General features: G+C 37.1%; 1 protein-coding gene across 1 annotated transcript in view; it reads right to left on the bottom strand.

Annotated features, from left to right (window-relative positions):
• Positions 1-25,186, bottom strand: part of TMEM117 (transmembrane protein 117) — a 524,240-nt gene that overhangs the window by 75,633 nt on the left and 423,421 nt on the right. The window contains exon 6 of the mRNA XM_006168553.3: positions 18,997-19,156. Coding sequence (XP_006168615.1) covers positions 18,997-19,156 — 160 coding nt within the window. The remainder of the gene's footprint in view (positions 1-18,996; positions 19,157-25,186) is intronic.

Below are 25,186 nucleotides of genomic sequence, written 5' to 3'. Positions count from 1 at the left end.
TTTTTGATTTTTTTTTCTTTTTTTGTTGTTTTTCTCTGTCTCGTTTTCTTTTTTCTTGTCTCTTCACTCTCCAATATCCTTTCAGTGTGTTTTTAGACAGATCTAAGATCACTGTAGCTAAACATTCAAATACTAATAGGGTTGAAATATTCCCCACTATCTTCTGAATCTGCTGCACCAGCAAGCACAATAGAACAGCAAAGAGATTCTGGATCACCTCTGTCTGCTTGCTCCTTAACATTAAGGCTGAACCTCCAGAATTTGAAAGAAAACACAACATTCATCAGATGACAAGAAATCACCGCCGGATCACGAGAAACATGGGAAAACAAGAAAATACCTCTCCTCCTAGGGAAAAGAGTAACTCTTCATCCACAAGCAGTTCGGTGAAAATCATGGAAATGTCTGATAAGGAATTCAGATCATTCATAATGTCTAAGCTAACAGAGATGGAAGAGAAGAGAGATAATGAACTACTAAAGAGAAAGGAGAAAGAGATTGACGAGTTCCAAGAGATGAGGAAATTCCTGCAAGATCTAAAAGTGGAATTACACACTTTACAAAAGACTCAAACCGAACTGCTAGAGATGAAGTCTATAATACAAGAAGTCAAAATCTCCCTGGAAAGCATTAAAAGCAGACTAGATCATTCAGAAAATAGAATCTCAGATGTAGAGGAGAAAATGGCTGGCCTAGAAAAATCCACCATGAAGGCTGAGAAAATGGCACAAAAATTTGAGAATAATATGCGAGAAGTACTGGATACCATCAAACGTCCAAATATCCGGATAATTGGCATTCCAGAAGGTGAGGAAACCCATAAGGGCATTGATAATCTATTCCAGGAAATCCTGCAAGAAAACTTTCCAAACCTAGAGAGGCATTCAAAGATCCAGTCCCAGGAAATACAACGGACCCCAAATAGAATCAACCCTAGAAGATCTTCTCCAAGACACATTATAGCCAGGTTGACCAAAACTGCAGACAAAGACAAGATACTAAGATTAGCAAGAGAAAAACATCAAGTTACCTACAAAGGACATCCCATCAGGCTAACAGCAGATCTCTCATCGGAAACAATAAAAGCGAGGAGAGAATGGGAAAATATATTCCAAGTGTTAAGAGAGAAGCAATTTCAGCCAAGAATACTGTACCCGGCAAGATTATCTTTCAGGTGGGAAGAAAAGACAAGAATATTCTCAGATAAACAAAACCTGAAAGAATTTACCAGCACCAGACCAGATCTCCAAGAAGTTCTCAAGGGTGTGCTGTATCAGGAAAATTAAACACAGACACATGGAAATAAGAGTCCAAAAACTAAGAAAGTGGCCAACTTAATCATAGGGACAAGTCTGGAGTTGAATATTATATCCCAGAATTTAATCAGGAAAATTGAACCAGAACAGAAGATAAAAGTACATGAGACTGATAGGTTCATGCACCTACCATTTGAACAGAATCCTAACCTGTTTCCTGGCTTTAAGCAAAGTTCCTTGGCGTTTCTTTGATTTAAGTTAAAACTGGTTTTCTTAGTAGTAATGAGTGAACTCACCATTGAAAGTAGTTAGATTATGTAGGAAATTGTGTGATCGATGCAATGTGGGTGGGAAGGAAATGAAGGACAATTTTGGACACCGGAGGTGGTGTGAGAGGAGGGTGGGAAGGGACAGGGAGTCAGAAAGATGGGTGGAAATAATTCTAGGAACTAGAAATGGAAAACTTTTTGTGACGTGCATGATTGAGTCACTATGCAGTGTGTACTGGACGGGAGATCGCAATTTGTGTGCTGTGATGATGCTTAGGGAAGGAATGTAAATTGTACCAAAAAAAGGTTTCAGGAAAAAAAATATATCTATTCAATGACTGCAGTGGGATATGTAGCCCCAGCTAGGTGCTACTTTATAGGATATGTAAAGTTAGACTTGTGTTCATGGAAATGTGTGTGTCACCTGTGTTTGCTAGGAGGGTATTTGGATTGATTAGGGTCTTAGGTGATTCAATAAAATGTGGGGGAAAACAGTATAGAAAGCAAACATAGATACCAGAGACAGTGTGGAAGGAGAGTGGGAAGTGGCAGAGGGGAATCAAGGATGGGGGGAAAAAAGCAAAACATACAGAAAACAAGAAATGGAAGATCATTTGCTGGCAATAACATGTTTGTTGATGTGCTTCATTGAGACAATATACCGTGTACTCTGGATGGAAAGTCTCATTTTGTATGCTGTAATGATGTACAGTGAATGAATGCAAATAAATAAATTGAAATAAAAAAAATGATTAATGGACTGAAAAACTGTGGCACAGATACTCTATGGAATACTGTTCAGCCATAAAAAACAACAAAACCCTGGCTTTTGACAGAAAGTGGAAGAATATGGAAGATTTACTGCTGAGTGAAGCAAGCCAGGCTATGAAGGAGAGACATTGTATAGCCCACTTAATATATACAGGGTATCTGCACTCTATTGACTGATTGACTAAAGGATGTAAAAACACAAGAGATGGGTGTGAATGCCAGATGTGGTGTGTGTGGAGAAGAGGGGTCTGGAGAAGGACATATGGAGGAGGGATACGGAGGCAGAGCATTGATGGGATGGGGAAGTGTGGTGTTATTGGTTGAAGATGTTTTGATCAACTGGACTGGGGATAAATGTTCACATATTGAAATGTTCACTTTGTAAGCTAAATAATGTGATTAAATGTATAAAAAAATTTTAAATCATTTTTATAATGGACTAAGTAAAAAAAAAAAAAAGAAAAAAAGAAAGAAAGAAAGAAAAAGAATTTCTACCTGAAGAATTTTGAGGATTAGACTTTTCTGTTAAAAAAGACTACTTTAAGGAAATGAGGTAAGACCAAAAGAAGAGAAAAGATATGTGTTAATGTAAGTGAAAGTTGATGCTAATCTGCACTAAGGCATAGGTTATGAGTGCAAACACAGTAAAGTTATTCAAGAGGTATTTTGCTAGGAAAAAATATACAAACTTGGTGATCAAATTAAACATGTGAAAAAAATTCTTGGAGATTTCCTATGCTTTTTAGCTTGAGCAGCTAGGTGGATGACAGGGAGCTAAATTGATGATAGATTAGTTTTAAACACAATAAACCAGAAATGTTAATGAAACATCTAGGTAAATATCGCTAGTTGGTGGTTAGATACCCAGGTTTAAAATTAAAATTCAGAGGCATCTGAACCTGAGAAATATTTCAGAAATACCAGCCTATTGGGAAGACTTGAAGCGCTGGTGGTGCACAGAACTACCTTGCAAAATTAATTGAAATGAAAAGATAGCCCAGCCCAGGGAAGAATCTCAAAAAATAATGATGCTTGAGTGGTAGTTAGAAGATGGGGATTTGATAAAGTGGATTGAAAAAAAAGAGAAACATATAGTTTGGCCTTCAGAAAAAAAAAGGAATTTTATAAAAATCAAAGATAAAAGAGTTCAGATTCTGAGTTAAGTGGCAGTTACATGATCAAGTGAATATACCCACTAGCCACCAGACCTCATTTCTATGCTCACTCATTCCATTTAAGGGCCCACTAATGTTCATATTTGTGTAATCAGAATATACCTTGGCCTCCACAATCTGGTCCTTCGAAAAATCCATCTTCAATCTAAGGAGGATGGGGTTGGGTGGGAATAATGTGAAAAGAATTGGAGATTATGTACATATTTTTTACTGAAATTTGGTTGTGAGGCCGAATGTAGGATGTAACATTGCATATGAAAGGGAAAACTTTTTAAAAAGTCCTTTCTCTCTCAAATTCTATTAGCTATGGCAGTCATCACCTTTATGTCTTCTTTTTCTTTCTCAGTAGTAAGTCCTTCCACCCTTCATACTCCAACTATCCAAATGCATACTCAGGATTACCCACCCAGGTCTTTGAACTGCTTCCCTTTGCATGCATACCCCTAACCCTACTCATTTAAACAAAGGATCATTTTTGACATCTGTCCTCTTTAAAGAGGCCCAGGGAGGGATAAAAGGGATTAACAAAACTATTTTTGATTTATTTTCCTAGACATACATTTTTGTGTATAAAGCTATTATGTTGTAAAACTGAAAAATATATACATTTTTGGTTTCATGCTATTCCTACACTTTAGAATTTATTCAGCTTTCCAAATAAATGTACTCTGCTGTTAAAATCAAAGATAGATTAGAAAAATGGTAAGCATCTCAGACATAAATACCATTTCCATCAAAGGTATATCTACAAAATGTATTTTCATAAAAAATTACAGGAAAATGTATGAAGTACATATTTATTTTTATTTCTTCAGCTTTTTACAATATGCACCATAGGAACAATGTAGTTGTTGGGGAGAAATCCAAAATTCTGAGGAACTCCCTAACCTCCATCAAATGTAGTAAAATCAGAGTACCATCTGGCAATTTAGAATTTTCTTGGGGTTCCATTATGTGTAGCTTTCTGAGTCAAAGCAACAGCATTCGCTTATTACCTAAAAGCAGTAAGTTTCAGAGAAATCATAATTGGGCCAATTAAAAATTGCAATTAAAAATCATAATTGGGCCAATTAAAAATCATTCCCTAGTGATTCTGATACCACTAAATATAAGAAAAAGACCCAAGAATTTTAATTTTTAAGCATCACCCAGGTGATCATTACACAAGTGACTATGGTTACAAAAAAATCATATGTAATGACATAAACGAACAGATGCCAAGGTACCACTGTACATTTGCTGAATGAGAAACCTCTGGAGATCTGAGAGCCAGAGAACACACATCCTTGCAAAGGTTCTGGTGATCTTTGTGATTAGGTCACAGTGTCTCTAACACAGGCTTGGCTACAGTACATTGTCTCTCACACTTCAACTTTTTTATATATCATCATGTTATTATAGTTTTCCTTAGCTAAAACCAAAGGACATCTGAATAACTGATTGTAATTCAAAGAATAACTCTGACGCTTTTTCAATTAAATTAATTTTATTCTATCCAGATTATGGAATTTTGATACACAAAAATATCATACTTCAAGTGTTTTTTTATTTGACCATCACAAAAATCCTGTAATATGGTAAGTCAGGAAGGAGAAAAAGAATTCATGAAAATGAAGTGAATTAACTGAGGTCACACCGTCACTAAGAAATACAGAAATAAGACCCTTGAAATATTCAAACAAGAGGCCTTTTTTTTTTTTTAATGTATACTCGGTGTTTTATTTTTTTCCCCCAGAGGACAGACAGTTCTTCAGTCCTTAAAGACTCGGCTCCTTACATGGACCTTGGTGGAGGGCGAGGGGCAGCACCCGCAGGTCTAAATCGGGGTGGGGGTGTTCGGTCCTTGCGAGCTTCCCAAGATTGGTTCCTGACTCCCTTGCTATGAATGGCACAACTCACACAGTAATGTAGCTTCACATACAGCTTGGGGAGCACATAGGCATTGAAGACACTTGCTTCAGAGATGTCCCTGACAGCTGCGGAGGCCATTTTAAAGCTGAGGTGTGTCCTGTCATGTTCAGGGAAGCTATACTCTAAACTTCATCTCTAGACTCCCAAAATATTCAGACAAGCACAGTGGAAGAAAGATTTTGTCACAGAATGACCAAAAACAACTGCAAAGGCACAAGAAACATGAGAAACCAAGAAAATATCTCTCCCCTAAAGGAAAAGAACAATCCCTCATCATACACAGACAGTACAGTAGAATTCGTGGAAATGTCTGATAGAGAATTCTGAATATTCGAGTGACAAAACTAAATGAGATGCAAGAGTTGAGAGATAATGAACTCCAGAAGATATAGGAGAAAAGAGACAATGAGTTCCAAGAGGTGTTAAAGTTCTTCCATGATCTGAAAGAGGAAATACACACCATAAAAAAGAATCAAGTTGAGCTATTAGAGATGAAAGCTGCCATTCAAGAAATCAAAACCTCTCTCAAAAGTATTAAAAGCAAATTGGTCCATACAGAAAATTGAATCTCAGATGTGGAAGGCAAAACCTCGGATCTAGGAAAAACAAAGAAAAACAGAGAAAATAACCCTCAAAAATAAGAATACTATATGAGAAATACTAGACAGCATTAAGCGCCCAAACATCTGGATAATCACTATCCCAGAAGGTGAGAAAACTAATAAGGGCATTGATATGAAATCTTGATATGAATTCTATGAAATCTTGGAAGAAAACTTTCCAAGTCTAGAGAGTCATTCAAATATCTAGACCCAAGAAATATAAAGGACCCCTAATAGAATCAACCCAAGAAGATTTTCTCCAAGGCACCTCATAGCAAGACTGGCCAAATCTAAAGACAAAGACAAGATACTAAAATTGGCAAGAGAGAAACAGCAGGTTACTTATAAAGGTTATCCAATCAGGCTAACCTCTGACCTCTCATCAGAAATGATGCGGGCAAAGAAAGAATAGGAAAATATATTCAAAGTGTTAAGTGAAAAACAGTTTCAATCAAGAATACTATACCCAGCAAGAGTATCTTTCATATGGAAAGAAAGGATAAAAACATTCTCAGATAAACAAGACCTGAAAGAATTTGCCAACAGCAGACCCACTCCAAGAAGTTCTGAAAGGAGTGCTCTACCAGGAAAACTAAAGACACATAAAGAAATAAGAGAATAAAAGGTAACCAAGAAAATGACCAATTTAATGCTAAGGACAAGAAATATCAATAACATCGAATGTTACCTTCCAGGATTTAAACGGTATCATTGGACCATGGTAAACACTGCATATTCAACAGAGGAGTGTGAACATAAGATGGAACTGGTGAAATAGAATTTTATGACTTTTGAGTAAAACATTACTGATTTTTTTTACTATTTTTTCCCCAATTTAAGCATTTTACTTTCTTCTGAGTTGTTGATAGGTTCAGCAATTTGTTAAAATATTCTTCTTATTTGTTTCTTTAAATGGAAACATAAACTTTTCTTCCTTCCTGACTCCCCTGGAATTGGAAAATATTTGGGAGTATTCTAGTTTTGTAGCAGAAGGGTTATTTGTATAAGATCAATAATGCTTGTTGCATTGAATCAGAAATTGGAAATACTCATTATTGGACAGGGCTTTGACTGTTATATCATATCTGAAGATTAATCAGGAAACTATGGAACTAAGGTTGATCTCAAGTAAGCCAACAGAAGCTCTTAGAAAGATAGCCTGGCACCATAAAGAGTTCTGCCTGGCAGAGAGGATTAGAGAAGATATATGAAAGAATTTATAGCATAAAATAACCTAGACTTTTCCAGCCCAGCATTGTAATCAGTAGAGATTGCAAAAGAGCGACCACACCAGAGGATTATCTTGAGAAAGGCGCTGAAGGAAGAAAAAGAGACTGAACTTTGCTAGCATATGGTATATCACAGAATACTCAGTACACAGGGCTGATTGAGAAGGTTTATGTGTGACTAGTGTGCTGGACATTTGCTTTTCAACAATTTGAGTAATTGACATGTAAATGTTTTCTCAAAAATATTTAAAACCATATTGTCTCTGTTGTTATAGAGTCAAACAAAAGTATACAAAATTATAAGAAATATTTTGAACATTATCTTTAAAATTCAGTTTTTGAAATTTTGAAAGTTGCTTATTAACTGTCAAGAACTACGAGTATGAGCAAAAATTTTTTGATATGTAAAGTAAATGTTTGTGGAAAAATGTGAAAAGAAATAAAAGAAATAAAAGAAAAAAAAAAGAAATACAAAGCAATGTTAGTCTATTGAGTATCTCCATTACTCACTAAGTTTCTTGTCTCCTGTCAGGGACTTTGCTTTGGTCATCGTGTATATTATTTCATTTGATGTGTACAATATAAGAACAAGGTATGATAAATGTATGAGCTTTGGAGTCAGAGAGGTCACTTTTAAAAATCCTTCTGCTGGGACCAGCAGATGGCATGGTGGTTAAGGGTGCTGGACTCTCACATGGCTGACCACCGTCCAAGTCCTGGACCTGGCAGCTTGTTCTCTCTCTCTCTCTCTCTCTCTCTCTCTCTCTCTCTTGCTCTCTCTTGCTCTCTCTCTCACTCACTCTGGTCAAATTAAAAGTAAATAAATAAAGTTAAATAAAATAATTCTTAAAAAAAAGTCCTCCTTCTGCTGAACTCTGAGCTTATCTGTATGACTTGGGAAATTCTCACCTATAAATTATAGATAATGATATCCATTTGGGTGGATTTGGAAAGATAAAATAAAATTAAGTATCTTAGTATCCATAGTGCCCAGCACATAGTAAGTACTTGATGATGCTAGTCTTCTATTTTCCTTTCTGCCTTGCTGTCTCCCTCCATCCCCAGTGCACTTTGAGTTCAGTAGTGTTCTCATCACACCATTCTGCCCTTAGCAGCTTGTTCCTCATTTGCATAAGAAGGGTTTTCCTTGCGGTCTCCTGGCAATGGACTCCATCTTAATCTAACTGGACTAGATATTGAGCCACTTGTTAGCCAACATTCCCAAGGCTCCTCTTCATGTCACCTCCAGAGTTAATGTACCTCAACTTAGAAATCACCTGATACAATAGGGGGATAGGGCTCAGAAGACCCAGGTTCTAGACTTAGCCTTGCAATGGACTGCCTTTATGACCCTGGGTAATTTCCAGACCCTCCCTAGGCTTTGGCTGTGAAATTAAGGATGTAAAAAAATGGTCCTAAATGTTCCTCCTGCTCTAAAACTCCATGACTCTATGATTAATTACTGAACTTGACTGTTTAAAAATAGCTCTTTTCCATTTCTTATTTAAGGACAGAGTTTAAAATGAATGCTCTGAATTACAAAGGATTGCTCTACTGGCTTCCATAATTTCTCATCGTCTACAAAATTTCTCTTGCAACTTATTCCTTAGTTTTATCACCATATCTTAAAAAGTTAATGGAAGAGCTCATAGAGATCCTCATATTCCTCACAGTTCATTAAAAGAACATTGCTAAAAAAGGATTGGTCCATCTGGTCTGAGTAGAGGATATCTGAGGTGGATGCCTGTCACTAAAGCTTACATTAGCATCACCTGTAAAGTTCTGACCTGAAGTATGGCCATATTCTGAGTTTTAAGCCTGCCCCCCAGGTGCTGGGGGCCTGATGCACTGGCTGAATGTATTGGTCTTCAGCACTGCACCTTCTTTTCATGTCCAAGCATGTACGATGGCTAGTGACAACTGCTACACAAGTCTTCAAGCCAACTATATGATGCATATAAAGATGAGAGTGAGAACGAGATTTGGAACATTCTTCAGGGTGTTGATGAGGTGCTAATCATGGGAAAAAGTGCATCCATAGGAAAAATAAAAATTCAGAGGAGTTACAGCTTGCAGCTTCAGTGTAACTGAAACAAACATTATCCAGGTGCAAAAGTATAGCATTTATATCTTTCCAAGTTTTTAATCATGTTCTATTTTTCCTTTTCAAAAAATACCACAAGGATTGAAGTATTTTACTTTAAACTGGAATAAAACTTGAATGTCTCTATTTTCCATTTACTTAACCATATCTTATAATTCCTTCAAGCTACATTCATCTCACCTTATACATAAATAATTGAATGATCTCTCCTTCTCACAGTAATCCTTCACAGAACTTACCGCCTGTTTAAAAATTGTGATCTATATCACATACTAGCCAGACTACTAGTTTCACTTTCTAGAGAATGTGTTTGTCACTCCAGTACCTTTAACTAGATCCTAAAAGTTCCTGCCTGATAACTCCAATATTTCCAGCTAACCTATTACCTTCTGTGAGATTCCTTTGATACCATGTAGCCCCTGTCAAGACATCCTCCCTGGCCCCTTGTGCAGGCTTCCCACCTCTGGACTCTCCCATACTGCATGGACAAGACCCACCTTGTTAAGTGTGTCCACTATGTGGAGAGCAGCTGCTGGAACTGCTATTTAATACAATAGATTCCTCTTTGTGATTCTCCTTAAACAGTCTGAATCCCCACTGAGTCAGCAGTGATATTGAAAGGCAAAATAGTAACAGTAAATCTAGTTGGTATTCAACCCCTTGGGCACATACTACGAAGAGAATAGGCATTTAGGATTAATCTAAGTATTACTTAAACTATTATCCCTTTACTCCATGTCATCACTCGGGACCTATAAAAGAAATCACAATTGCTGTGTTTTCAAATAGGCATGTAATCTTTGAGTAAGAAATACGAAGTTGTAAAACAAGTACAGAAAGGAGTTTTAAATATTTTGAAGAAGCTATGTAAAATATTCCCTAAACTCAATACATGTGAAATCTGGTGGCTAGACATTTAAACAAACCTTTCCAACTTGTCAAAACACTGTGGCCATTTAGTTAAAACAAGTTTATGTTTTTTGCTTGGCCCTGTGTTCTGAAATCATTGAATCTACTTTCCAAAACTATGATTTCAAAACAAATGTCCTGCTACAGTCAGGTCAATAGGGTTTTAAAATGAAGTCTACCAGGAGTCACAATGTCTACTTTTACTAGTCAACCTACTTCTGAGAGCATTGCACAGAACAGAAAATAAACACGTCTTAAATTTGTTACACAGTGGAATGAATGTCGAATGCAATTTTCGTAATTATTTTTTGTAGTGCATTAAGAATTGCTTTTCAGGAAATATCACTTCTCCCCAAGTGCTTTTCGATTAAACCAGAGTCCTTTCTAACACTAACTGTGCAATTTGTTCAGATTTTTATTTAGATATTTAATTACTATAAGATCATACTTCAGTGGAAATGACCTAATCTAATATTATTGATGGTTCGTTCGCCTGTCATTGTTAAACACTTTACCTCTTGAGAAATCACATGCTCTATGGGTTTTATAAAACAATGTTGTGCTCATTCTTTTATTGACTATTTAATTCAAGAAAATATTTTTGGTAAGACTGCAATGTATTAAACATGAGCTGGCTGTGGGCCATAAAACATTTCCTTTCTTCAAGGAGCTGCACATTACAAGAAGTATGTAGTTACTTTGGTAAAAGCTATCTACACAGATAAACTACAAGAAAGAGAAGTTTGGAAAAGACCTTGTCAACAGCATAAAGATTTACCAAAACTTAATTCTTGAACTCCTCATTCTCTCTCTCTTTTAAAAATATTTTGCAGGAGTGAATATGCACTCACTGAAGGAAGAAGGGGGGAGGGGGGTACTGAGAAAGCTCCGTGAAGAATGGTTACTTAGCAATCCCTTCTCCATTTCTCTCTCCTTTTTATATATAGGACATGCACGCACATGCACCTAGTATGTTTCTCCAGCTGCCAGGTTTGAGACTTGAATAGCACAGTAGTGACCATGTGGGATCCAGCTGCCTTAACCCCATGCCACTGGCTGTCCCACTTTTTTATTTTTAATAGCTTCTCCTCTACAACTTGTACATTGGGTGATTCACCCAGCAGCAATCTACCTGTTTTTCTATGGAGATAGATATAACTATCACTATATATGGGTATATATACATATGTGTGTATGTCACCTACTTTCCAATTCTTATATTTCCTTATTTTTTTAAAAAACTCAATTCTTAATTAATAAGTAATAATTACATACATTTACAGGCTATAATGTTAATATTATGATATATTTATAGATTGTGGAATGATTAAACCAAGTCAATTAACAGTTCCTTCATCATCTCACAGACATCATTTCTTTGTAGCAAGAACACTGAAAATCTCTCTTAGATCAGCAGATGGCATAATGGTTATGTTGCTGGATTCCCACATAGTCAACTACAGTTTAAGTCCTGGACCTGGCAGCTTAGAAACTTATGCTGGGTGCATGTGTGTTTATGGCTAAAATCCCAAAAGGAGATTGTAGGAGAAGAGATTGCAGTGTAGCCATCTCTCCTGGAGGGAAGAAGGTGATTTCTCACTTTCTGTCTCTCTGTCTTTCTGGTGAGTGCACATGTCCTATAGCAAAAATCTCTCAAAAAAAAAAAAAAAGAAAAAAGAAAAAAAGAAAAAAGAAAAAGGAAAAAAAGAAAAAAGAAAAGAAAAAAGGAAAAAAGAAAATTGAAAATTTGTTTTAGAAATTCTGAAATATGCAATGTGTTTATTATTAACTACAGTGACTATGCTGTGCAATCGATTGCTAGAACTTATTCCATCTGTCTGGCTAAGTCTTCACACCCAGAAGCTCTCCCCGTTCTCCATCCACTATTTTCACACTGGGATTATCTTGCCATCACAACTCCATATGCCCAAAGCCAAACTCTGTTTTTCTTTTTTTTTCTCAGAACACATATTTCCTCACATTCTTGGCATTAGTCAACATCTCCATCATTATTGCAGTCTATTGATTGAAATCTTGTAATAGCTCATTTAGTTAGCAATCACTTGAACATATCTGTTATATAATAGGGATTATGTAAAATGCTTTACAAGGTGATGAACATGCAGGAGTGTCTAAGATGTGACTCCCACTTTGAAAGTTTGCCGCTAAAAGGTTAAAAAAATAACCTGCAAACAATGTTACAATAGTCATCTTAAGTATCTCTCCTGTCACACTAACACACAGGAGGTCCTAGTCCTACTTTCACACACATTTCTTGTGCTTATTTCTATTGCCAGAATTGCAGTCAGGCCCATAATAATCATGCATAAAATACCACACTCACCATGCAAACTCACCTTCCCACTTCCAGTATCTCTGCTTCTGAATCATCCTTCAACTTTTAAAGTGAACTCACTAAAATAATCATTAGTTTCTAGCACTTCTGGTTTAGAACTCTAATTGGCTCCCATTACCCTTAGGATAAAGTCCAACTACAGCAGAGAGATTCCCATGCCCCCTGATAATGTGGCTTCAGTCTACTTCTGCAAACTTACACCTTATTAACATTCTCACTCATCATTGAGTACAGTTAACATTTTTTTTAGTCCTTACTGTGACAGGCAGCTCTATGTTCTATGAATTCTAAGTTATAACCAAGCTTATGAAGAAGACACTATCATTGGTCCAGGTTAAAAATGTATCTAAGCTTAAGGTCACAGAGCTAATAAATAGCAGAACCAGGATTTGAACCCTGGAAGTCTGATTTCAGAGTCAATAATCTGAACCATCTTCCTTTAAAATCCTGATGTCAGCTAAGTAACTATGCATAATGACTCCAAAGGTTGCAGAAGACCAAAACCTTTCCATGCATATTCATACTTTCATAGACATTTACATCTCATGGCTTCCTCTGCCTCCTGGAAATTTGTTCAGCAGATGCTGTCTTGTTGCTGACTTACATTTTTCCAACTATAAGATTCAACAGTGGTTTATTTATTTATTTATTTATTTATTTATTTATTTATTTATTTGATTTGCCAGAGGGTACATGTGCTTGCCAGAGACAGAGAGAGAGTCAGAGAAAGGGAGACACAGAAAGTATCTGCTGAGTAGAGCATGGTCACATCACAATCCCTTCTACATTTTTCCACTGTTAGTATTTTAGACATGCACACATATGTGCTTGGCATGTTTTTCAAGCCACCCAAGCTGAGATTCAAACCACATAGTCAGTCACATCCGATCCTGCTCCCATAACTACCAGGCTACTGGCCACCCTTGAAATTCAACTTTAAAATCTTCCCTACCACCAGTCCCCTAGAGTCCAATTATATAAAGCATCTGTGAGAGATGAAGACTAGATTGAAACTTAACAACGAACATAACTGTGGCCATTGTCACTACCTAACTTTTCCCACCTCTTCATCCCCCTACCTCCTCATCCAATGGAAGGTTTACTGGCTACTCAACTCATGCTCACCTATATCCATCTTTCTGGATCCTCACACCTATTCTCTCCTTTTCTTCCTCCCTTCAAATCTATTCTTTCTCTTCCTTCTTTTATTCTTTCCCTTCCTGTCTGAGCAAACCAAGCACAGGATGTTCTTTATCTTCCGTCCTCTCTTCTAAAACATCCAGATCCTGAGATGTGGAGGATATGAACTGAGAAAGTTGCAAAAGTAAAGATGTTCACTTTCTACCTGAAAATTAGTATTATTATTTCAATATTCTAGAGGCCCATGCTCTTGCCAGAGAGAGAGAGAGAGAGAGAATGCCACATGGGGGGATTACAGAAGTAATACTACTTATTTACTTATTATAAATTAAATACTGAAGTAATAAAAATAAAGGATATATAAAAATCAAATGACATCATTACAAATACTAAGTAAAATTTGAGATAATATTTCCCTCAGAAGAAAAGTGTATTTACAACTACATACTATGCCTTGTAAGAATGTTGATCTGTATAAGTCAGGTTACATTTAGCTGGCAACTGTTTATGTCCTAGTACCAGTGACTTCATTTAAAACCACAGAACAATGTGATAAGAAGTAGTTGTTTTTTGCTTTGTTTTGTTTTGTTTTGCCCTAGGGTGCATGCACTTGCAAGAGAGAGACAGAGAGGGTAGAGAGAGGGAAAGTAAGATATCACTCTTAGGGGGGATGGCCACACTGCAATCTCTTCTCCTTCACTCTCCTCTCAGGATTTTGGGCATGAACGTACATAAACCCAGCATGATTTTCAAGCCACCCGGTCTGAGACTTGAATCATGGTCGGCCATGTGGGAGTCCAGTGTCTTAACCATCATATCACCTGCTGGCCCCTAAAACAAACTGTTTTAAAATCGATGTAGAGGGACCAGCAGTTAGCGTAATGGCTATGTCACTGGACTCCCATGTAGTCAACCGCAGTTCAAGTCCTGGACTTGGTGGCTTAAATTCATGCCGGGCGTGTGTGCAGGTGCGCCTAAGATCCCAAGAGGATAATGGAGAAGAAGGGATTGCAGCACAGCCATCAACCCTGGGGAGACGGGGGTGATTTCTCGCTTTCTGTCTCTCTGTCTCTGTCTTTCTGGTGAGAGCACATCCCCTATAACAACAACAACAAAAAAAACCCTTTCCTGGGGTCAGCAAGTAGTGTGGTGTATATAAGGGCATTGGACTCCCACATGGTCGACCACGGTTTGAGTCTTGGACCTGGTGGCTTGCTTTTCTTGCTGACTTTCCCTCTCTCGTTCTCTCTCTCTCTCTCTCTCTCTCTCTCTCTCTCTCTCTCTCTCTGTCTTGCTGGTCAAATTAAAAAAAAATGAAAGAATAAATAAAATTAAATAATTAAAAAACTCTCCAAGAAAAGAGAAAACATTGATGTAGAAAAATTCCATTTCATAAATATCTATAAAAAATAATTATATTTTATCTGAAAATATTCAGAACTGGCAAACTAATTAAGTTAAAAATAAAATATTTACAGAAATAGTAACAACTTAGGGACCAGCAGTTAGCATAATGGCTATGTCGCTGAACTCCCATGTAGTGGAACACGGTTTGAGTCCTGGACACAGTGGCTTAAACTCAAGCCAAGCATGTGTGCGTGCGTGCCCAAGATCCCGAGAGGAGAATGGAGGAGATGGGATTGCGGCGTGACCATCCCCCCTGGGGGGTGATTTCTCACTTTCTGTCTCTCTGTCTCTCTCTGTCTTTCTGGCAAGCACATGTGCCCTATAGCAAAAACCTCTCCAAAGGGGGAAAAAAAAAATAGTACCATCTTAATGGTCCTTTATTTTTTTAACCAAACTTTACATAGTGTAAGTAGATTTTTTTTCCTGTTATTTGAAAAGCCTAGGGCCAATTGCTTTTAAATCACTTAAATAATTCTAATGAGGCCAGGCTTTTTAATGAAACTACTTCCCTCCATTTCCACTAATTTTACTACTTCTCTATTTTTCTTCCACCTGAAATATGTGGATATGGGATAGATTAGAACATGATTGAGTAGATTGTGGACATGTAAGGACTTTTGAATTGTATAATTTCAAATGTCTTAAATACACATCGTCGGGGGCCCTATTTCCTTATTTTACCACATGTGCAAGTTTTCAGAACATCTACAAGGTACTCACAAAGGGAACACAGTTTGCAGTTTGTGCTCAACGGCCACTTCCCTATCTTCTTCAAGTAGCTATTATTCTGGACCTTGCCCTATGCATGTAAGGCGCTGTGCTAGGGCGGCTCCAGGGACATGAAGAGCCATTAGGATGAGGGGGCCATGCTGATCTGCAGTTCACAGAAAAAGAGCTATAGGAAGTGATCACATGGCTTAATGAAGGAGTAGTTGAAATGGTCTTCAATAGTGGGATCTAGGTAAGTAGAAGAAGAGAAACACAACCTGGGGAGAAAGAGGGACCCAGGCATCCCAAGAATGAGTATGCTACGGTATCTAGACTTCATTTTGGGATTGTAAGGATCCACTGATGACATTTGGGACAGAGAAGTGATAAATACAAAATGGCATTTCAGATCACAAAACTATGAGGGCGAGCTGCACAAGGTTTGTGATACAGGAGACATCTAAAGACAGAAGGTTTCAAAGGACACTATTTAACAATAGTTTAGAGGAGAGTCAGGCCTGGAATTGTGTCTAAGAAATGAGAAGGAAGGATACAAGAGACATAGGAAAAGGTCAGTCAATAGGCCTTGCTGACTAACTTGGTGCTGGAGAAGAAAATAAATGAAGTGGTTAAGAGACCCATCTTCTGTGGCTTGTCTTTGACTCCTCTGTGTATTAGACTGTTAGTAATTTGGCTTTTGAAGCCCAACCTGCTCTCCTTGGGGAGATGCCCTACTCTGGCAGTCTCCCATGGCAAGCCAGTCAATTCCGAGCAACCCAGTCCCTTCAATCCCTTCCTGGAGGATCTGAAATTGGGTCTGGTAACTAGAAGGTGATCATCCTATGAGGTGTTGGCAGTGGCCAGTTTGTCCACATGAGCTAAAAAGCTGAAAAAGCTGCTTTGCAGTAAGAGACATATGGAAAGCAGAAGTGAAAACAAAAATGGTAAGGGATGCTAAGACTAAAGGCTAGGTCTAGGTTCCCTGTCATACTTCAGTTTCTGCTTTCATGTGTCTCTAGATACAACTGCAAACCTCCTCTTGAATTATGTAGGACATTCCAATAATACAATAACACTCCCTCTTTGACTAAGCTAGCCTGGCAGGGTTATTTTCACTTGTGGCTAACGTGGTCCAAATGGATGTATTCTTCAATGTAAATTCTCTAACCTCAGTCAATTGTGCTATGGTTACTCTGAACTCAGCACTTTACTATGTATTTTTATGCCATTTTTTAAAAATCTAGGATATCTTTCTCATTCTAAGCCTGCTGACTGCCTATGTAAATCTTGACTACTCTTCCTTTTGTCTGGTTTTTTTTTTTTTTTGAGAGGTTTTTGCTATAAGACGCATACACTCACCAGAAAGACACAGAGAGAGAGAGAGACAGAGAGACAGAAAGTGAGAAATCACCCCCCAGGGGTGATGGCCACGCCGCAATCCCTTCTCCATTCTCCTCTCGGGATCTTGGGCACACATGCACGCGTGTCCGGCGTGAGTTTAAGCCACTGGGTCTGGGACTTAAACTGCTGTTGACTAAGTGGAAGTCCAGCGACATAGCCATTAGGCCAACTGTTAGTCCCCCTTTTGTCTGTATTTTTGAGTGATTCATAATATCTAAATTGCATTGCTATATTTTTTCTACTTGAAGTCCCTAAGGATAGTGAACTTATAGATAGAATATTTAAAACTTACATAAATAGGAGAGGAGGCAGAGCATAATAGGCAGTCAGAGAAGATATGCTCTCACGTATGTAAATGTGAGTAAATTCAGGAGACAATAACTTACTTGTCTTCTGATATCTTTGACTTTAAGATAGGAACCAGAGAGATACCACTATTCATGTGATCAAAGTGGATATTTTACATTAGGCAGTATATTAGTTAGGATAGGAAAGACGATAAAAATGTCTTTTATATAAGTAACACATGGCACATATTGTATAAATTCTACAAATTCAATTTTGTAGGTATCCAGAGGAGATTCTACACAAGTAAGAGACAGACTTGAAACTCATCAGTGCTATCCAGAACTTTCTCCACTGTGCTAACTCTTTCACAGGAAATGGAAAAACAATCCATTTTTTATACGAGACTAAAATATTCAATCTTTTTAAAAATAATCTTTAAAAGCTTTAACACATTTTAAATACCCATTAAAACAGTATTTACCCCAGAAAACACATTTAATGCTCAGGATATATTATAAATGAAATCAAAAGAAATTATTCTCTTTTGAGACAACACAGAACATTCCTCAGAAAGGCCTCTATTTGTCTTTCTAGAAATAAGGACACCAATCTGCTATGCAGTGAAATCTCACATAAATTTAGAATACAATGGAGTTTCTCTTCCCTTCAGAACTAGTAGTATTGGTCTAGTGACTTATGCTTCAAGAGAGAAAAAAACAAAATTGCCTTATGAAAGCAATAAGAAAATGTCTAACAAATGGATGGACATTAATTGAGCAAGATAAAAAGAATGCCAAGTCATAGCTAATGTTTCTTTCTACCCCACTCAAATGAATATTCCTAAAACTTTAATCACACTAGAAGTTTCCACAAGTAACATTGGTCAGTATGATGCTATTATACAAAAAATCCTGTCACTAAGCAGGACAGAAATATTGTTTACATGAAAATGGAATGATCTCTGGTGAACACTGAAAGAAAGTGATAATTTCCATAACCAGAAAAAGCATTTTTATACCATTCCATTTCAACTGCTATAAAACCCTGAGTTACTTTGACAATTGCTTTTCCCTGTTTCCCTGTTTTGTTGGATTTATATCATCCTCATCTCTGCAGCTTTCCATTTACTAAATGACAGGATTTTTGTGGCTTTTTTTTTTTTCTTGCGCATGTGTGTTTTGTTTTTTTCTTGCTGAAGCCTTGGCAGAAAGTACCACCATGCTGTATAGATTGTAGGGGCTCATGTTGCAACATTCATAAAATGAATTTTTGGTCCCTCTCATAAAAGTTCAACTGGCTTTTTTCCAGTAAAATTTCTGTAAATATAATCAGAGAATGCACCATTAAAAGCAGCTGTAAACTATATATTTCTCTGGCCTTAAGAGACTGTTACAATATAGTGCTTGCTATACTGAGAACAAAGCCCAGAGCAGTGTCAGTGAGAGAAGGGGGAAATGCAAAGGCACTTACCTGCATCACAATGAGAAGGTCAAAGACCAAGATGAAAGAAGCAAGGAATGCTCTGGAAACCTCATCACTGGGTAAAAATCCCCTATTCAGCTTGTCCCAGCTGATCCAGTCAGTTGTAATGACAAGAACCACCACAGAAGTCAGGGTAAAAAGAACAGTCCTGTAAGAAACAAGACATTCATTATAGAACATCAAACATCCTAATATAGATACTGGAGACTGCTTGTTATCTGTGCTATATAAAATGTCTACATCTTCCCAAGTACCTACTCTGAGGCATATTCACCAAAAGAAAGTTGAAAAAAGAAGTAAATTAAATGCCTTCTTTCAAAAGCAATTAGAAAAAGTTACGATAGCATCTCTTTCAAGATTTTCCCCAAAGAACATGAAGATACTGATTATGAAACATAAAATTAACAACAAAAGTATTATAAATGACCTTGGGTAGTACACTAAGTGTCCCAAAGAGGACATTGGTGTCTAGTTCTCATTACATGCACATGGCTTTACTAAGGGTCATGGATATGCATATGTAAGAGAATAAGGCAGATGATGGAGGGGTGAGGAAGGACATGGATTCCCTTACCCTTCTACAAAAGAAAAGACTAGCTAGAAAATCCTCATTACTGTCCCCATGGCCTGAGAAGCTCCATAAAGGAACCACCTCCAAATATCAACAGTGTAGACTCGTTCTCATGGTTCGTGGGTCAGTGATATCAATCAAAATGTCAAATTATCCATTCCTTTTTAAAAGAAACTAGGATCCTGAGATTTTCTCTTATACACTTTTGTAGTCCCATAAAAATCTTACATAATTTTATGCAGAGTTCAATGAGTATTTGTGGGAATTAAAGCTTTTAAAATAATACTTAAATACTTAATACTTTTAAAATAATACTTAAGTTAGTCTTTAGTAAAGACATTCGAAATACTTCTGAAATGCGGGTAACAAAAATTTAATCTGTCAGAGAATTACCCATAATGTGGTTAAACTTCTGTTTTCAGAGCAATATTGGTATCTGGATATTGTTTTGATTAAAGAAAAAAAAAACAAGAACAATTATTTTGAAATAAATTTAATCAAAAGGGAGGTTACAAAAGAAAGAAAAAGAAAAAAAGAGGACAAACATGGGACAAAACATCAAGACATATACCCTTGTAGGCAATTAACTGTTTTTGCCCTCTAATATATAATAATTTGCACCCCTTCAAAAAATAGTGATGTGAACTTTTCTACAAGTCTCTTTTCAACTGTATGGAGTATGAATATTTATACCAAAATTTTGGATTTCCTTTCACAGCTTCTTATTTAAACCAAGTCATATTTTGATATAATAAATTTAGGTAATAAAATCCAACAGAGATTTCCCCTATAACTAAAAAAGATATATTATTTTTAAAATTTTAGAAAATAAACACTTCTGTATTTTATTAAAGTTGCAGACTCTCAAAAGAGCTTGACTAATGGCCTCCAAATTATAGATTATAAATTGTGTCCTGTTACTGTTCAGAGCACCTTTTATAACCCAAATTCAAATGAAGAATTAAATACTCAAGGGAAAAATCTTAAATAATTATTAAATTAAATTATTTAATCTTAAATAATTATTAAATAATTATATAAATTAAATATAGCATACCATCAAATATAAGAACAGTAGAATGTGTTTCCCACAAGGATATTATGAGTATATACATTTAGCAGAATGCACTTGTATGACTATATAGGTTGGTAAATATTATAGATGGAAGCTTACTTCCTTCAGATTCCCTCTTCTTAGCCACCCCCTAGGCTCCTTCACAGAACCTATATCCTCTCTGTTATCTAGCACTACATAGTTAATCCCTGGTGAGACAAGGACAAAGCAGCATCTCACTCCATCTGTATGCCCAGCATATACTGTATTTGTCAGAACCTATGGTCTATAAATTAATATTTTTAATGTCATTAGTGCATTTTTCACCTGGAACTTCCTTTTGTGAGGAACGCTGATTATATCTGAATTAATACTCTAATGTTACTTTACTGTTCTAAATATGCAAACTGATACTACAAAATTAAATATTCAGAGGCACATTTTTAGGTGTCAAAGTCTGAGAGTTTGAAATTAAGCATCTGTTGAGCAATTAGAAACCTCATCTATTATAATATTTTAAAAGATCTATTCTTAAAATGCAACAAAATAGTGGAATAGGGTCCCTGCTTATATTCTTCATAGCAAAAAAATTGAAAGCTGTGTATTAACAAAAGTATCTTCATGGGAACTTTGGAATTCATGCAGAAGGTTGCAAAATCCAAGTGGAGTCCAAAAATCAGGAGGGTTATTTTATTTATTTATTTATTTTTGAAAGGTTTTTCCTATAGTGCACGTGCACTCACCAGAAAGACAGAGAGAGACAGAGAGACAGAAAGCAAGAAATCACCCCCGAGGGGGGATGGCCACGCTGCAATCCCTTCTCCTCTTTTCTCCCCTTGGGATCCTGGGCATGCACACACATGTGCTTGGCATAGGTTTAAGCCACCACAATCGACATCTGGGAGTCCAGTGACATAGCCAATATGCCAACTGCTGGTCCCAAGAAGGGTTATTTTGAGAGGGTAATCCTGCACCCAATTTGCAAAACAAGTTCCTGGCTACAGACCTCAAGACAAGGTCATCCTCTTATGGACTTAACTATAGCCTCTTTTGGCCTTGGTCTTGCCACAAGAAACATCTACCAAGAGGCAGGAAAAAGTCATGCCCACCTATACCTAATATGATAGGCCGGCTGACTTTGGTCCCAGCTGCGGACCCTAAAGAGGTCCTGTAAATTGGTTCCAGACCTTCTCAGATACAGTCTGAGAACATTCCAGCTTACATGGAAACCTGCTGGGAAACATGTCTATCCATGTCCCAGGAGGCATACCACTGATACTGGTCTCACAGGGGATCCTAAAAGATCCCTGTAACTCAGTTCTAGTCCTTCTTTACTGTAGTCTGAGAGCAATTCTCACCACTGAGGGAAAATTTTCATTCAAGTTTTGGTGGCAGGCCAGCTGACTGCAGTATAAATATGAATCCTGAATCTAGAATTGTGACGTATTTCTAGCCCCACTCAGTCACAGTCAAGGATAGTTCTGCCCACCCAGGAACCTGGCAGCAGGCATGCATATCCATACAGCTGAAGGGAAACCTGAACACAAACTCATCTGTGGACCCTGAAGCAACCCTGTGAGTCAGTTCCAGCCCCTCTCAGCCACAGTCAAGGGCTCATCTTGCCTACCTAAGGGCCTACCTAGTGACCCACTGAGACCAAATACTGGAGGGTGAAACACTCACTAGTACACCTGATAACAAGCCTATCATCTGTGGAACAAAATGTGGACTCTGAAGCAAACGCTTGCCCCAGCTCTGGCCTTACTGCCCAAAGTGCTGGGGGCAGTCCAATCCGCCTAGGAACCAAACATGACCTACCTGTGTTCTGACCCTGGTAAAAGGCCTTCAAACAAAAAAACAACTACAGACCTATCAGCAACCATATTACCCACCTCCAACTCCACTTGACTGTGATACATCTTATTAGTTAGAGGATCCAACAGGATAAGGTCTTTATTTTCCAAAAACCAGTCTGTAAAGACTGGAAGGATGTTTGCTCCTTCAAATGCACAGATACAGAGGCAAATTTCCACCGATAATTAAGAATCAGGCAAACATGAAGCCGCAAAAGTAAAGTAATAATGTCTAGTAACAAACTCCAAAGAAACAGAAATATGTGAATTGCCTGACAAATAATTAAAAACAATCATTGTAAAGATTAAGAATCTGGAAGAGAACACAGGCATCAAAATAATATTTTTAAAAATGTATGAACAAAACTGAAGTTTAAATAATAGAAACCACATAAAGTACCAAACAGAAATCCTGGAACTGAAGAATACAATGACAAAACCAAAAAATTCAAATGAGAGTTCTGATAGCAGACTTCATCATACAGAAGAAAGAATTTTCAAACTTAAAGAAAGGTCTATTTAAAGACAATTAGAGGAAGAAAAAGATAAAAAGTGGGGAGGTGTAAAAAAGGCATGATAGGGAACCAGCAGTTAGCGTAATGGCTATGTCGCTGGACTCCCATGTAGTCAACCGCGGTTCGCGTCCCGGACCCGGTGGCTTAAAACTCACGCCGGGTGTGTGTGCGTACGTGCCCAAGATCCCGAGAGGAGAATGAAGGAGAAGGGATTGCGGTGTGACCATCCCCCCTGGGGGTTGATTTCTCGTTTTCTGTCTCTATGTCTCTCTCTGTCTGTCTGGCGAGTGCACACGCCCTGTAGTGAAAAACCTCTCCAAAAAAAATTTTAAAAAACGGCATGATAATCTATGGGAGAGCATAGAATGAAAAAAATATATATATACATTATGAGAGTCATGGCATAAGAGAAATAATAGTAAAAGAAAGCTTATTTAAAGAAAAACATACTGCAAATTTCCTAAATATCAGAAGAGATATGTACAACCAGATTTATCAGATGAAAGAATCTCAGGAAAAGCAAACCAAACATTTTTCAAACTACATTATAATCTAATTATCAGAAGTCAAAAAGAAGAATACTTAAAAAGAGCAAGAAAAAAAAACAGACTTGTCACAAACAAGGGACCCCTAACTAAGGCTATCAGCAGACTTCTCAACAGAAGTGTTACAAGTCAGGAGGAAGTGGGAAAGGGATAGTATACTCAAAGCCTTAAAAGAAAAAAAATTACCAACCAAGAGAACTATATTAGCAATGCTGTCTTTCAAAAATGAAGACAAGATAAAACTTTCCCACATAAACAAAAGCCAAGGAAATGCTAAAAGCATTTTAAGGTTAATTGTAAGGATGTTTATTAACATAAAAATATTGGGTTAGCTGTAGTTAAGGTGGCTGTTTTCCACATGGTCAATTACATTGTGCAGGTCTCAAACAGGCAGCTTAAGAAATACACTAGGAAAGTGTGTGTGTGTGCGTAACTAAAATCACAAGAGGAAAATGGAAAAGATGGGACTGTGGCATTAACATCCCCCCTAGGGGAGGGCTTTCTCACTTTTTCTCGTTTCTCCCTTTCTGTATCTGTCTCTGGCAAACACATGCACTGTATAGCAAAAAAAAAAAAAAAAAAAGGTTTTAAATTATAAATCAACTGGTAAAGTTCAAAATATAGTCAAATTTGGAATATTTTAATACAATGATGTTGCATAAATCATTTTTAACATTAGGATAAAAGATAAAATTACTTAGAATAACCATAAATTCATTATTTGTTAAGTGCTATACCATGTAAAAAAGATGTACTGTGTGATATCAGTAGCATAAAAAGTAGAGGAGGAATAAAAATGTAGAAGAGTTGCATTAGATTGATGCTAAGTAATTATCAGTTTAAAATAGAATGTTACAGCTATAAGATGTTTTATGTAAGCCTCATAGTATCTACTAATAGATACACAAAAAATAAAAAGAACCAAAGCATAACACCACTGGAAAAAAAAAAGCCAAATTACAAAGGAAGACAGCAAATGAGAAAGAAAAAAAGGAGCTATAAAACAATCAAAGAAAATGAACAAAATCGCAATAGTAAGTTCTTCGCTAAAAATAATTCCTTTAAATTTAAACAGATCAAATTTTCCAATCAAAAGATACAAAGGGAATGAATATATATATAAAAAGAGGGGGAATGAATACATATTAAAAACAACAACAATAAATGAGACCTGACCCAGTCACAGAAGTTAAGTGGAGGGGATTTATGCAGTTGCCAAGGCCACATGGGAGGCCTTGTTTCAGTTCCAAACTCAACCTCACCAGGTCTGGCACGGTGGTACATGCCTGCAATCCTACCGAATTGGGAGGCTGGGTGGGTGGATGGGATCACTATATTGTGAATATAGTAAAACCCTGTCAAAAGTATCCCTTACTCTCTCTACCACCTCCATGTACTTTTTCTGCAAAATAAATAAATAAATAAATAAATAAATAAATAAATAAACTAATTATATGATCCCTACAAAGATTCAGATTAGCCTTAAGTACACACACTGAAAGTAAGGAACGGAAAAAAATATGCTATAGAAATGATAATCAGGGGAACCAGCAGTTAGCGTAATGGCTATGTCGCTGGACTCCCACGTAGTCGACCGCGGTTCACGTCCTGGACCCGGTGGCTTAAAACTCATGCTGGGC

The sequence above is a fragment of the Tupaia chinensis genome, unplaced genomic scaffold (genome assembly GCF_000334495.1).
Source record: "Tupaia chinensis unplaced genomic scaffold, TupChi_1.0 Scaffold145870_1, whole genome shotgun sequence".
In the NCBI taxonomy this organism is placed as follows: domain Eukaryota; kingdom Metazoa; phylum Chordata; class Mammalia; order Scandentia; family Tupaiidae; genus Tupaia; species Tupaia belangeri.
This window is presented reverse-complemented; position numbering and strand designations above follow the sequence as displayed.